The sequence below is a fragment of the Empidonax traillii genome, unplaced genomic scaffold, assembly GCF_003031625.1.
Source record: "Empidonax traillii isolate 1590-97213 ecotype Southwest subspecies unplaced genomic scaffold, ASM303162v1 scaffold18:size2335232, whole genome shotgun sequence".
Lineage (NCBI taxonomy): Eukaryota > Metazoa > Chordata > Aves > Passeriformes > Tyrannidae > Empidonax > Empidonax traillii.
In genome coordinates, this window is record NW_020955211.1 from 867,641 (window position 1) to 882,121 (window position 14,481).

The 14,481-nt window shown below is 39.3% G+C and overlaps 1 protein-coding gene across 4 annotated transcripts; it reads left to right on the top strand.

Annotated features, from left to right (window-relative positions):
• Nucleotides 1-2,014: 2,014 nt before the first annotated feature.
• Nucleotides 2,015-13,791, top strand: CUNH5orf30 (chromosome unknown C5orf30 homolog). 4 transcript variants are annotated; one of them, XM_027896875.1, is made up of 2 exons: nucleotides 2,015-2,032; nucleotides 11,452-13,791. In XM_027896875.1, exon 2 carries the CDS (start codon nucleotides 11,473-11,475, stop codon nucleotides 12,094-12,096), a length of 624 nt encoding a protein of 207 aa, XP_027752676.1. In that variant the 5' UTR covers nucleotides 2,015-2,032; nucleotides 11,452-11,472; the 3' UTR covers nucleotides 12,097-13,791. The 4 variants fall into 4 exon arrangements, with proteins under 4 accessions (XP_027752676.1, XP_027752684.1, XP_027752698.1 ...); XM_027896883.1 differs by lacking the exon at nucleotides 2,015-2,032 and adding an exon at nucleotides 2,576-2,728 and having other exon boundaries at nucleotides 11,452-12,199; XM_027896897.1 differs by lacking the exon at nucleotides 2,015-2,032 and adding an exon at nucleotides 2,859-2,941 and having other exon boundaries at nucleotides 11,452-12,199.
• Nucleotides 13,792-14,481: the final 690 nt, after the last annotated feature.

Here is a 14,481-nt window from a genome sequence, read left to right on the forward strand (position 1 = left end):
AATGCATAATTTGTCAAAGATGGTCCAAATCTTCCCTTTTCCAGTAAGTTTTAGATCTCAGTGTAGGACAGATTCTGTCTTTTCATGTTGGATGATTCTGTGTAAGGCTTCTAGATGCTCTAAATCAGAGTTGGTACTAACTGAAGTTCTGCAAAACAAAAAGTTCTAAAACTCACTCCTTTTTCAAAATCTTTCCTGTGCTTATGTCTATCTGGACACAAATTCAGCCTTGCTTAAGTAGATGTTATTCCTATTGAAATCAGATTTATTAGGCAAAAAAATGAATTTGGTCCCAAAGTAAATCCAGGAGTGCTTTTCACACTTACTAAAACTAATTTTTAACTTCTTATATAAAAAATAAAGGTGGGATTTTATTAAATGCTATCTCAAAGACATTTTGCTTAGGTTCTGAGTAAATTTTCACTGTAGGGTTTTTTTTTAGCTTAGCCACATAGACTTTTAAGATATGACTAAGCTTTTGAGTTTGGATGGCAAAAGTTGCTAAGTTGTATGGCAATAGATAATATTTCTTTATTTCTATTTCAATATAAAAATATTCAAATTTTTTTTCAGTGTGAAAGTTATGCTACCACCTCAGCCATACCCTGCTCAGAACTGTTTTTCTCTTCCCTGTCCCCTCTCAATTAGGTATCTTTTATTTTATTCTGAATGTGGTTATAGATTTCCAGCAAAATTCAGATTTTCAAAATAATGGCTACAATTCTTCATAAGGGTAAGTGAATATTTAATAAAAAATGTTTGACTCATTAGTCTTTGGAATAAAATCCATGTGCAGAGAATCAAAGAAAGTCGCTGAGTAAATATTCTCTAAATTGCTCAGCTTTCAGCCCTTGTGATTTGATAACTTCACTAATGCTCAAAACACCATAGCAGTTTCCCATGTACAAACCTGCAATACAGGAATAGCAAGGAAAAAAAAGCCTTTTGATAAAAGCTCTCTTAAAATAATAAATAAGGAAGAACTTGCGGAGAATAATAAAAATTGAGCCCTTTTTCTATGTGTTTTACCTTTAATATTATGTTTACTTTTCTAAATGGCATTGTAATGTCATTCCAATTGACTGTCATTAATCTGGAAAGCTACTGATGAGCACAGACAATGTGAGATGCAGGTATTTCATGTTCTGGCCAGGGTGACCATACAGAGGAAATGGTCTGTAATGGTTTGTTTTGCTGTGCCACTGTTGCAGTGGCACTAAAAAGTGTTCAGATCTTTGGTGGGAAAACCAAGTCCAAGGTCTTCAAAATATCTGTGTTCTTCATACCAAATTTTGAACTATTTGAAAAAAATATTGTAAAAAAAGGACTGAAATACAGTAGTCAGTCTTGGGAAAATCTTTATGACATTCCTAGCTGCATGAAAAATCCACAACTTTGAAAATGATCAGGATTTAGGAACCTGTAGGTTTTATTTTCAGATATTTGGTGTGGAATGTGAAAACTATCCTAAGGAAAAGTTTTCAGGATCTGCTTTACTTTTGATATCTAGAAATTTAAGAGTTTATACCATGTTAATTCTGTCAATGTGATGAATGTTATTAAATATTACAGCTAATTAAAAAATAATTTCACTGATGGGAGTGGGGGAGGACACACAGGACTGCTAGTCTGTAAAGCATTCTTTCTTTTAAACACAGCCAGAACATATTATGATCAGCCCCAAGCATTTGTTGCCTTCTGAAGTCAATAACCACTACTGTCTGCCCTCTCCTCCTTGGAATTTCATCTGTGAACCTGACTGACAACTCATGGACAGCAAGCAGGGGAAGTTCTTTGGGGGGAAAGTTGAGATATACTGATTCATAAGATTTTAGAATCTCGTTTATACCACAGAACAACATAGGTGGGATTTCTGGCTCAGGCTGGTACTAGAGATGTCAACTTGAACCAAAGGAGTATGTGTACTCTAAGCAACACAGAGCACCATAATGCCTGTGAATTACATTCCAGCTTCATTTTCAGAGAATATTCTGGGTTGGAAAGAATGCACAAGGATCATCAAGTCCGACTCGTAAGTGAATGGCCTGTACATGGATCAAACACATAAACCTGGCATTATTAGCACCATGCTCCAACTGAGCTAATCTTAGTGTGGGTTCTTACACTGCTGCTTGACCAGGTATGTTCTCCATGTTCTGTACTGATTTAGTACTGTTCTTTACTGTACTAATTTAGTTCTTAGAATACTTTTGTGAACTCACAAACCCAATGACTCTTAAGGGCTTGCAGAGCTGTTAATTACAGTTCTGTACAAAGACCTTGTTCTTTATGTCTTTGTTGTTTGTCCTAAGTGAAAATCTCCAACAAATGCAAATTCCAGGAGCAGGAGCATCTGGGTGCACAATGATCGGATAATCTGGGTACATATGGATTGTCAACACCCTTCTATGTAGTTGAAGACCAAATGGTCTGCAAACTTCTTGGTAGGGCCACTGGGATCAGAGGGAGGACAGAGCACGGGCAACATCCAATTAGTCGTATTACCAATCACATATACCCCGTGTCCCTTTGTATGCATGAGATACCATGCATACCCTTTGTATGCAAGATACCACAGGGGTTATCGGTGGAGACAGGCGGTATTTCAGGGAAGAGCGAGTCAGCAAGAGATGGTTACTGGAGAGATGGTTACTCGATCCATCCTCACAGTCGTGTACGAAGAGAGATGGCATGCGAGACTCAAGCTTGTGAGGGAGTATCAGTGCAGGTGGGATGGGAGCGGCAGCAGGAACAAGAGCAGGAGCAGGCTGCGGCCGAGGAGGGCGGGGAAGGGCGGGCGGAGCGGCCGGGACACGCCGCGGAGCCGCCGCCGCGCTCCGCCCTCAGCCCGCGCCGGGCGGGCCCGGGGGGAGCGGAGCCCCCGCTCGCCGCCCCGGCCGCTCCTCTGCCCGGGCCCCCGCCCCCCGTGCGCCGGCCGCAGGTAGGACCGGGCGGGAGGGGATGGAATCCCAGGCCGTGCCCGCGGCTCCTGGAGCGGGGTCGGGGGCTGGGCCCGGGCCCAGGGAGGGGCCGCAGGGCGGGTGCGGTGCGGGGTGGGCCCACCGGGAGCCGCGGGGATGCCGCCCCCGATCCGGGGGAGCCGCTCGGCGCTGCTCTGGCCTTCCGCGGGCGGCGGCCTTGGCGCCTCTGCGCCCTCAGAGCCGCGGCGGGGCCACCCCAGGCGGCGGGGCCGGGGCGGAGCGGCCGGGGCAGAGCCAGAGATCGCGGCCCCAGGCGCGGCAGGGCTGGGCCGGCAGGAGGAGCAGGGCAGGAGGAGCAGGGCAGGTCCGGGAGGACACCGGGGCGCTGGTCCCGGCCCTCGGGTGTGTGCAGGGGAGCCCGGGGAGTGCCGTGTGTGCAGGGCCTGGAGCCTACGGGGAGGCCGCTCCGGAGCGCGTACTGTGCCAGTCGAGGGTAGCGGCGTGAACGGTGGGGAAGCTCCAGAATTCACCTATTAGCACCTGTATATAGTGTTAGTGTGTGTGTGTATATATATATATATATATATATGTATTTAGTATACATAACCATTTATGCATCTTTTCAATTGCAGCTTATCGCCACGGGCAGTCCCCGCGCTCAGGCAAGTGATAAACTTGAATATGACCTCACTAGTAACAAAATGTACTAGTGCCCAGCTTCTATGGGTAACTGTATTTCTTTGTAAGAGGTCTTGCTTACTGAAGAGTAAAGAGAGGCTGGGAGTTGTGTTTAGATGTTCGTTGTGCTGCCTGTGATGCTCGCTGACTGCCCTTGTGCGCTCTCAGGTGCATTAAAGAGTTGTTTTACTGAGTGTGGAACTTGCTCAGCTGCTTTGGTTTGTTAGCAGGCGTGTTTTGCCAATGCTGGCTCTGCATATTAAGATATTAGGGGAATGTCTCTGTAGAGTTGAGGTGCTGTTTTGAGTAGTCTGCAGCAGGTCTTAATTGTCTATGTATGATACTTATATGCTGTTTTTCATAGGGGTTTATCTGGCATCAGTGTGTGTATGTAGCTATTATTAGGAAAAAAGGAAATTATGTACATTAGCAGACGTTTCCCATGAACGTGTCTTTGTCAGGGTGTTCTCCAGTGGGCCAGTGTGTCATGCACACTCATACATATGTGCTGGCATAGTTGCCTGCAGAAATGAATTGATGGCAGAAAGCTGCTCCACCCACCACCACCCTCCTGCTGTTGGTGTGTTTTGAACCATATTCTGTCTGACGTGGTGTGCTTGCTCAATTTTATTTTTTTTCCCCCTTGAGGGAGAGTCTTTGTTAGAATAATGAAGACGGAGGAGGGCGGTTCTCGCAGTGGCCGTGAAGCGGAGGGAAATGAGGCAGTGGCAGTTCAATCGCTGAAATTAAGCTCTTGCATAACAGCACTGACATTACAGCGTTGCTTTCTCTATAATCTCTTCTTTGACCAGCCTTATGCTGCTGGCCTGGCCACCAGGCATGCATAATCACATGCAAATACACCTTGTTATGGCAAAGTCAGATGAACTCAGTATTCTGGGACAAAGATTTCTGTTCACACTAGTTGTAAGTTTAATAGAAATTTACTGTGCCTTCTTGTGCTGTTGGACTTTTAGTAATTATTATTCCATACTTGCATTACTTAAATACTTGTTCTTAGGTAGCATTTTGGTGAGGGAAGGAGCATTAGAGGAGTAGGGAGACAACTTTAAGGCCTTTGTATATGTAACTTTCCTGAGCCAGAGTAAGTGACCTTTAGCAGTGTGATAGTATAAGTGAATGATGCATCCTCTCAACAAATATCTAAATATCTGCTGCAGATTGTATCAAGTTAAGACAAAGAAGTAGCAGTTTAAAGTGCTTCTGTTAAAAAACTCAGATAACTAAATTGCATTGATTAAACATGTTTTTCTTGATATCTTTGAGTAGGTCTTATTTTTAAAGTGTATTTATTTGAATAACTGTTTTGAGTCTCAAAGGACTGAGTATGGTTGTTTACATTGGTAGTTTCAAAATAATGTCACAGAACTGTATTTTGAGACCTGACAATAGAGAACACTACCCAATATGAATTTCTTATCTGACACAAAACCAATGCAGACCTTTAGTCCCATTAGCACTTTGGTTTTCAAAGACAAAAATAAGTATTTATGCAGTGAAATCTTCAATACTTTAAATACTCTGTTTTGTTGATTTTGTTTCCTATCTATTGTTTTTGAAAGGCAGTTTAGTTTTTTTTTTGCAAGTCAGGTTATTTGTTGTTTTTTTTTTTTCCAGGTAGGCTAATCTGAAACTGGAGAGGACTTTCAAAATGAAACTTAGGTATTGGTTGATGAAAAAATGAAGATAAAAATTACAGATAAATAGAAATGCAATTACTAGGAAAACTTACTAACTAAAGAATAAAAACTATGTCAGCTTCTTTACATGTATCTCACTATCTCATCTTTTGATGAGTAACAAAAACAACCCCCTCTATACTGGCCAGGAGCATCATTTTACTGACAGAATGAGTGTTCCATCTCTGATTCCATCTAGCAAGGAAGTCCCATTGTTCATATGAAAGACCAAATATTTCAGAGAAGTTATCCTCTGTTAAACACTTCCATCTAGTACTGCTTGGCAAAGGGATGCTAGAGTTAAGTGGCCTTCTTTCCCACCATTTGCTTTTACTTTTCCTGCTTGCTAAGTCTGCTCATACAAAATTCATTAGACCGGTCAGACTCTTGACATTCCATCTGTCTCTCTTTTGTGTAAATTGTATGCTCTGCTATGCTGGTCTAGTCTGAGCTAGTCACTGGAGTTGCTAATTGTAGCACCTTAGTAATGCACTTGTGATCCTGTTTAATCTTAAAAAGGTAGTTTCCTGGATCATAGTTGTTTTCTGTTTAAAGCTACATTAATAACAAGAATTAACAAACTGGTTAAATAGTTCTTGTAGTAGGAACAAATTGTTAGAAATTCATGTAATCTTTTTGAAAATATATTATAATTCCTAGTTCTATGTAAACCATGCGGTATTTATTGTCTAGTATACTGGAGAGCTGAATGGCTAATACTTTACCTGCTGACAAGAAATGCCCCCCCCACACACACACACACTCCCCTATCCCCCATCCCACTTTAACTGGTTGTTTTGTGGGCTTTTGTTTTACATAACATTCTGCAGTTAGTGCACTGGCTTTATTAATTCAGTAATATCCATTCATCTGTTTTCTTAAGGCCTGTAGGATTATAACATATGCCTTATGCATATTTTAATTTTCTTGCTTGTGATTTTGAGGAAGCAAATCTGTTCTAAACTTAGTTCTTACTCCATTTGAATGTTGTCTTGTGTGGTGCAACAATTTAATATTACCTCGGTTCTCTTTAGCTTAGAGTACTTTGGAATTTCTTCCAAGAGAAAGAGCTGTTGAAGAATGTGTGTATTTTATTGATCCCTTTCATGCTTGCTCTCTGTGATTTTTTTTTTTTTTAACTCCTGTCTCTACAAACATGATATCAGTCTATAAAACAAAGCACAGTGAAGAAGCAGCATAGTCTAAGTCCCTTCAGCAGAAGGTAAAGAGGATGACTGAAAACAAATATTCTTCTCTGGTAGTGTGGGCAACAGTATCCCAACTTGCCCTGGAAGAGCCTGGGAGCTGACACATCTCAAGGTCGGTAGCCTGGATGCCCCAGCTTTAGATAAATAAGTGTGGCCCCTTTGTGGTTACTCTTATGTAGCTGCTTTTAGCTTGAGTATTTTTTTTTCCATTTCAGCCAGATGCTTCAGCTCTTTTAGTTGCAGGTTGGAAATAATTATTTTCAGAAATTTTTGCTGTACAAATACGTATGTTTCAGTGACAGAGAAACAATAAGGGATTTCCAGGAGCATATACTGTATTCAGGTAATTTTTTTTCTTTTCAGACTGCTAGGGGAAAGATGTATGCCTTATTTTTGCTCTTCACAAACAGAGACAAGTGAAATAATTAAAAGTGTGTAACTGGCTTCACATGTCCTTCACACATGATGGGTGACTTCAGTTACTCCTGATGCTTGATAGGCAAACATATCTTTTAAGTGCATTTTATATATTAAGTAATAGGAGCACAGAGAAGGGAAAGTCAAAACTGACCTTATATCTCTATCTCATATTTGACTCTTTTATGGAGTTGGTATCACTGAGTCTGTTGCCATCTCCATTCTGCTATTTGCATATTGCAGTTACAGCCATTTTGTCAATGAGACAGATCTCAGTGGTTCTTAACAAATATTGTTGCCTACAGGCAACAACAGGGGGAAATAAAAGATTGATTTTTAAGAAAAAGTAGAATCTGCTTGCTGGATGGACAGAAATCCAGTGCTTATTTAAACCAAAAAAAGGACATCTTCTTAAATCAGTTCAGATTCTAGCTGAGAAGATACGTAACAAGAAATGCCAAGTTACAGAGAACCAGTTTTTTTGTTGAGGGCAGTTGATGCTGGTAGTTTCAAAATAATGCAGAGTTTTTACAAAGCCTGGGAGTGTCAAGGGAAATGCCTCTTCATCTTTCTTTGTCTTTAAATTCTGAGCAAAAAGTTTATATTTTTAAGTCACATTTCTCTCCTCAGAAAGACAGTGAGTAATAAATGTGACAGAAAAAATAACCCGAACAAAAGATGTTATTGGGTGCAGTGAGGCACATGGTGAGAATGCATTTCAACAGCAAATGATTTACAATGCATATATTATAGCATGGTGTGATGTCAGGCATTAATGTGTCATACATGCCTGTTTTCATTTGTCCCATGCTGTGGGAATGGTGTCAGTGGTATCTGACACCTTTGTGAAAGATTCACTAGTCAGAAAGCATCTATATTTGCAAAATGTGGCGATTGTGAGAGTTTTACCCTCAGAGAACTATTCCAAGCATATTCATGTATTCTTTGAGGTCATACAGTGATTTATAGTACTTGATCTAGGATTTCTCTTCACTGTTTCTCGGTTCTGTGTTTTAGACAGTGTTTTCCTTATTTAGCTGGAGTGAGCCAGATTAATTTTTATGCAGAGCTTGCTTTATATTACAAAGAGAATTGATAAAATCTTGTAAAATTTTACTGGAGTGAATTGTATTCTGTAAACACTGCTGGTGTATATTGGTCAAGTGAATCCTCTTGGTAACTCTTATTTTTAGTTAATTTCCCTGTTTTTTTAAATATGTGGAGGAGCAGAAAAGGAGAGGATATGCCATCTTGTTCCTCTTCTCCTTGCTTTGATTCAGTAATAAATCTTTAATTACGAATTACCTTGAATTGGCATCACTCTGTTATCATTCTCTTTGACCAGCTGTGATCTGAAGAAATAATTTTTTCAAACTGAAGTACTGTTTTTTCCAGTATTATAGTTGCTGCTGAGAATTACTGATGAGTTTACACTCCGAAACACCAGTGAACATAAGAGAAGTTATCAAATACTTTATAGTTGTAGAAATGGTTTTTTGCCTGATAAGGATACAAAGCATGTTGAAGCAATATGGCAGCTTGAGTAACTCACATTTAGAAGTATTGGGAAAGAAAGCTGAGTACATACATGCTGAATTTTGGACCTCTGCTGGTGGGGCTGGCCAGTCATTCCTGTCAACAGCTAGCAGTGCTGCTCCCTTGAGCTTTTGATGTCTACGGCTCCAGCTTCTGGTGCTGTTGTTGCTTTTGAGTGTCTGACAGATTTCTTGGGTTTAGGGCCGTTCTTCTAACTGGAGCTCAGAAACATGAGTTCTGCAGTTTCAGGCTGGAAGAACAGGCTGGAGCTTTCTCACTCGAAGGCTTCTGTGCTCTGAGTTTGGTTTGTACTGGGTTTGGCCAGTGAGGGGTAATAGTTGGGCAGTGAGCTGCTGACTCCTTCCTCTCCTGCTTGGTTACTTTTCCAAATTGTTTTCTGTTACCAACACCACCCCCCTCCCCCGCCATGTTTCAAGCAGAGGTAAATGAATTTTGAAAGGTGTGTTCTGAGAAGTTCCTTCATGTTGCTTTCAGGTTCTCAAGGCTTTTTTAACTCAGAAAGTGCATGAATACATTTCTTCCTCCTTCCCTTTCTTTAGGGCTGTTGCAGGTGATTGTTCATTTGTTTTGGGGGGTTTTTTTGTTGGTTTTCCTGTTTATGTGTGACTAGATAATATGATTAATTTCCAACCTTGCTGTATGACTATTTTATTTATAGTGTTTTGTAGCATAATTTCTGTTTCTTGTAGCAGAACAAGTTTAGTCTTTCTGGAAGGTTCCTGGAAAGATTACTAAGCTGCAGGGTAAAAACTGGGAATTAAACAAGCGAGAACAGATACTTAGGGTTTCTTGGCTAAAACCACAGGATAGCAGAAAGTTTTAATGAGAAATTTTTAAGCTATGTCTCCAGTAATTATGGTTGCTGCTGGTGCATTTCTACTTAAGAAATTGCCATTAATATATTTGACTCAGTGGCTGAAACCTCATCAAATTTGTTGTCTCATTGCTTGGCGTGGTGCTAAAGGAGGAAACAACAACTGCTTCTATTCTGAAAGTGTTAATTGACTCCATAAATATACATTGAATTCATTTAAGTTTAATTGGCAACATTATTGAGTTTAGTGTGGACTTTTTTCAGTAAGAAATTTCAGTGTTTGTTATTTTAATTCTTTATTTAGCTTTTGCTGTATTAGCTGTATTGTTTCATTCACAGAATCCCAGAGTTGTTACAGTTGGAAGGGAACTCTGAAGATCATCTAGTCCAACCCCCAAATGCTTAAGAGCTCACTGATGAAGTGTATCTGTAAAAGTTATGCTACATAAAACTGGTAATGAAGAATCCTAAGCAGACCACGATTGTGAGAATGAAAAGACACTTAAGACTGAAGGAACATTACTAACAGTGTTGCCATAATAGAAGTTTGTTAATGGCAAATAAAATCCTCTTCGGCAGAACTATGGAGATTTTGTTTGCTCCTGGTTTATTAGCATAGGGGGCAGCAGGTTTATATGAGACTAAGCAGGGAAGAAGAGGTGGGAACATTACTTGAACTGCTCCTTCCCATGCTCTGAACAGAAACAAATTTTTCATAAGGCTAGAATATTTTCTTTTGCCAAGTGATCTTTGCGTCTAATTGCAGAAGAAAAGTATTTCCTTTTTTGTTGCCTTTTTGCTACTTGGCCTGTGACCTCCTAAGCCTCAGAAGGGCAGCAAGTAGCAGTTTAAAAATTATTGATAGCAAGTTTTAAATCAGTTTCATTTGTGAAGCATTATTGAGCTTTTGAATGTGGTTTATGGTCATGTAAAATGAATTTCAGACTTGTTTCTGCTTGATACTTGGATAGTAAATTTACTTTCTTTGAGTTTCATTGCCTTTAAACATGACATAGCTATGTTGAATTTTTTTGTGAACTGTACTGACTAGAGAGCCACTAGATTCTGTTCAGAGAAAAGGTGAGGCTGAAGAAACGAAGAAAACATGGATTTGGAAAAAAATATGACCTTTCTGTTTTGTGAAGTAGCTGTGTCACTGAGATGGTTTAGATGATGCTGAAAATAAAGAAGTGAAAAGAAGGCTTTCCTGTGTTCTGGAGTGTACTGGTGTATACTTGCTGTGATTGTGACCACATCTTTCCATGTTAGAGGTGGTAATGGCTTGTGGTAAGCACTTGAATCTAGAAGGGCACCAAACAAAGTATCTAGAATAATTTTAAGGGAAGAAAGGTCGGGGCAAAATAGTCTGTTTGCAAAAAAAAATAAGAAAAACAAATACTGATTATTCTTAGGATGCTTATAAGAATCTAATCCTATATTTACTAAACAGAGTATACTTTGTTAGAAATACATTGGAATCTCATTAGAATTTAAGTGTGTGTTTGGTTGATCGTGAATGAGATGATATATGGGTTTTCTTGGGGTGGGGGAGGATTGCTGATGACCTGTTCAGACAGATGTTGAACAGCCATGATGCCATTCTCTGAATCTGAAACAAGTTGTCTTCACATCTGGCAGATGGAAGCAGTGCAGTACACTCAGTAGATCAGTCATGCCTGAATGAGGTGTCAGCTGTCAGACACATTTTTGGAAAACATTGGTTAATGAGATTATTGCCAGTAGAAAAAATACACTGTAAATATGGCAGAAGTTGCTGTGGCTGTGCTAATGCTTGTAGATGCCCACAGAGGTGAGTCACTGTAAGGAATAAATGAACTAAAAAGTTGAAAAAATGGACTTGAAAAATGCTTTTTCTTTTTTTCTTTTTTTTTTGTGTACAGTACTATTCAAATGTTTTTAGTGGCTAAGAATCTAAGTGTTTTAAGATATCTTTTACTAAAAAACCCACACAAGATAATCTTAAAAGACAGATGTTGGTGATATTTCTATTAATATGACACCTGCAGAGCATAAGTCAAGGCTGAACAGAGAAGTACTGGTCTGGGTGATACAAAATCCCATTTCTGCGATCCTCTCTCAGCTCCCTGTGTTTCATAAAGGCTCTATTTTCTGACCAAGCTCTGTTTTATTTTTAGGAGGATAGCCTTGTGTTTAAAATGGAAGTTGACATAAATGGAGAGTCCAGAACTGCCTTGTCCACCCTCCCTGTGCCTCTTGCAGAGGTGGGCTCTGCAGGCAGGATGGAAGCTGAAAAGCCCCGCTGTTCCAGTACCCCCTGCTCGCCCATGCGGCGGACAGTTGCGGGATACCAGATTCTCCACATGGATTCTAACTACCTGGTGGGCTTCACAACTGGAGAGGAGCTGCTAAAATTAGCCCAGAAATGTACAGGAGCTGAAGAGAACAAAGGAGAATCTGGGCCGAACTTGCGCTCCAAGCAGCTGGATCCAGGACTTGCGCGCTCCTCCCGTTTGTACAAAACCAGAAGTAGGTACTACCAGCCATATGAGATCCCAGCAGTAAATGGGAGGAGGAGGAGGCGGATGCCCAGCTCAGGGGATAAATGCAATAAAGCTTTACCATATGAACCTTACAAGGCACTTCATGGTCCCCTGCCTCTCTGCCTTTTGAAAGGTAAAAGGGCTCATTCAAAATCCCTGGACTACCTCAATTTAGACAAAATGAGCATTAAGGAACCTGCTGACACAGAAGTGCTACAATACCAGCTCCAACACCTCACCCTTAGAGGGGACCGTATGTTTGCAAGAAATAGCACATGAGCTGTTATTTTGAACTTAGAAATGATTTCTGATCCTTCCTCTGTTGCTGCAAAAATCCACTGTTGTACTGTGTACATGACTGTCCACATTGTAGGTGGTTGTATCAGCTAAATGTTACCAGAAAGTAATTTATTTGAATAGAGTCTTGGCAATGCAATGTGTTACAAATACTCAGAGGGAGGAATCTTTTCTGAGCAAGCAGCTTCTGGTGCAAATTTGACTGCGATCAGTGGATATTTCTTTGGACTCATTTTAACAAAAAAAAAAAAAGCTTTTGATTTTTGAGTTTGGTTTGGTTTTTTTTTTTTTTTGTACAGCTAGATCTACTATTTACGGTAATCTAACACTGAAAAAATGGTGATGTCTGCTTGGTTGTTGCTAATTTTGGCTTGATGTTAGAAACTGCTCTTGGATAAGTACTCAAGTTTAGGAGGTTCTTTGGTTTTACTTTTTGTTTCTGTATTCAGTAGGAAAATGAATGGGTTTTGACAGCATGGAAGGTGACTGAATAAATCACTTTCTGTTTAAACAATCCAGTTCCATCATTTTTGTACTGTACTTACGCTAGGGATGAAGGTGAGATTTGCTTATAAAGCAAACCTTTGCTACTTGAATCCTATTAAATTACTTTTTCAATTTCTGCATGGAAGCAATTGCTTTGCCTTTCCTATGAAACATGTTCAGAATAAGTATGTGAGTTTTTTAAAGCAAATCTTTTGAGGAGTGAAGATTTTATTGTTATTGTTGATTTTATTTTTTACATTGTCTTGAGAGACAAATTGGAATGTCTGCACTGGTATGTCAGTAATGTTTTTGGGTTTAATTTATGATTTCTGTACCATGTATAGTAGCAGAAGGTGTCAAATAACTTCAGAGTAGATTTGGAAATTCTCTTGACTTGAAGCACTGAACACTTGGGATCTGGAGGGCTGATTTTATTTGGCAGGGTGCAAATGAAGTATTTCTATATCAGCATTGAAGAGATGATCCTGGATTATTCAACAGAGTAGGTTGAATACATTGGCTTACTTTTGTTACTTAATGAATTTTTATCCAAACATAACATCAAACGCAGGTTTCAACAGCTGTATTTCTAGGTGTATTTGAAACATTTTAATAACTTAACATTTAGAAACAAAAAATGGTTTTCATACTTTTTTTTTTAGATGCATTCTGTTACTAAAGGAGTGTGCAACTTGATTTTTGCTGATGACCTCTGCAGAAGTTAAAAGTAATGTCATGCTCATTTTAAATGTAAATTATTTGATCAGTTGTTTCTGATAGAATTAAGATTTGTTTTGTTTGTTTGCTTATCACTCAGAATGAATAGAAAGCACTAGTTAGTGCATGTGCTATGGAAAATGAAAAGTTCTAATTCTGTCACTCACTCCAAAGTTTTAAATGAAGGCAGCCCAGTAGTGAGCATTTTGTGGTTGGGTTATCTTTTGTTTAGGTTTGTTAGAAACGTTACAAAAAACAATGTGTATTTTTGAAAGTTAACTATACCTGTGTAAATTTAATGTATTGAACAATGACCTTGAAAGTAAAGTCTTCCTATATAGTCTTTAGTTTGAAAAAGAGAGTATGGTCAGATGCCAAAGAGATGGGGATTTGTTTAAGGAGTAAACACCACTTGTTATTGAAACACCCAATGAAAATGTATTTCTGACTGAAAAATAAAAAGGGTGGTATAAACAGCTATTGTTGTGGAGTCTTTTGCTGTATAGGAGAAAGAGGACATTTAAAAAATGCAACTTTAGACCAAGGAATATTTAAAAACAACTTGAAAGGAGGGATCCTGAACTTCTGTGAGATAGATGCTTAGGTTTGTTACTTTGTTTTGAAACACATGCCATGCATTTACATATAGTATTTTGTGCTCGTTTCTGATGTTCAGTGCTGTAGTTGTATGGCTACACTAAGGCAGAGCTTAATGGCTTTCTGGCTGAGTTCAAACGTAAGAAATGTGTTAGTGTTTTATCTGTTTTGGTGATTTGCTAATGAATGTGCTCAGACATGGTTACGTTTGCTTAACTCATACACACTTGCAGCTCTCATAATGTGGGAAATACTACTGATAGTAACTATAATAGAGGCTAAGCAGAGAATTGTTAGTGGATAACTTAATTGTTTTTTTCTAACTTTCAATGGTACCAAAGAATCAGAAGCAATTACCCAACATAATGAATTTTGTTTTATAGCGTGGTCTGGGTGAAGTCAGCTGTTAACTTCTCCTTAAGGTGTGCTAAAGAGAAACTAGAAAAAAAATCATCTTCAGTGAGAATATTGGCAGTAAAAAGTAGAAAAGATGCTTTGGAGAAAACTTACAGTGGAGCTACATTACAGAAATGCAAGTTGTTATAAACTTATGTGAGAAAAATGCAG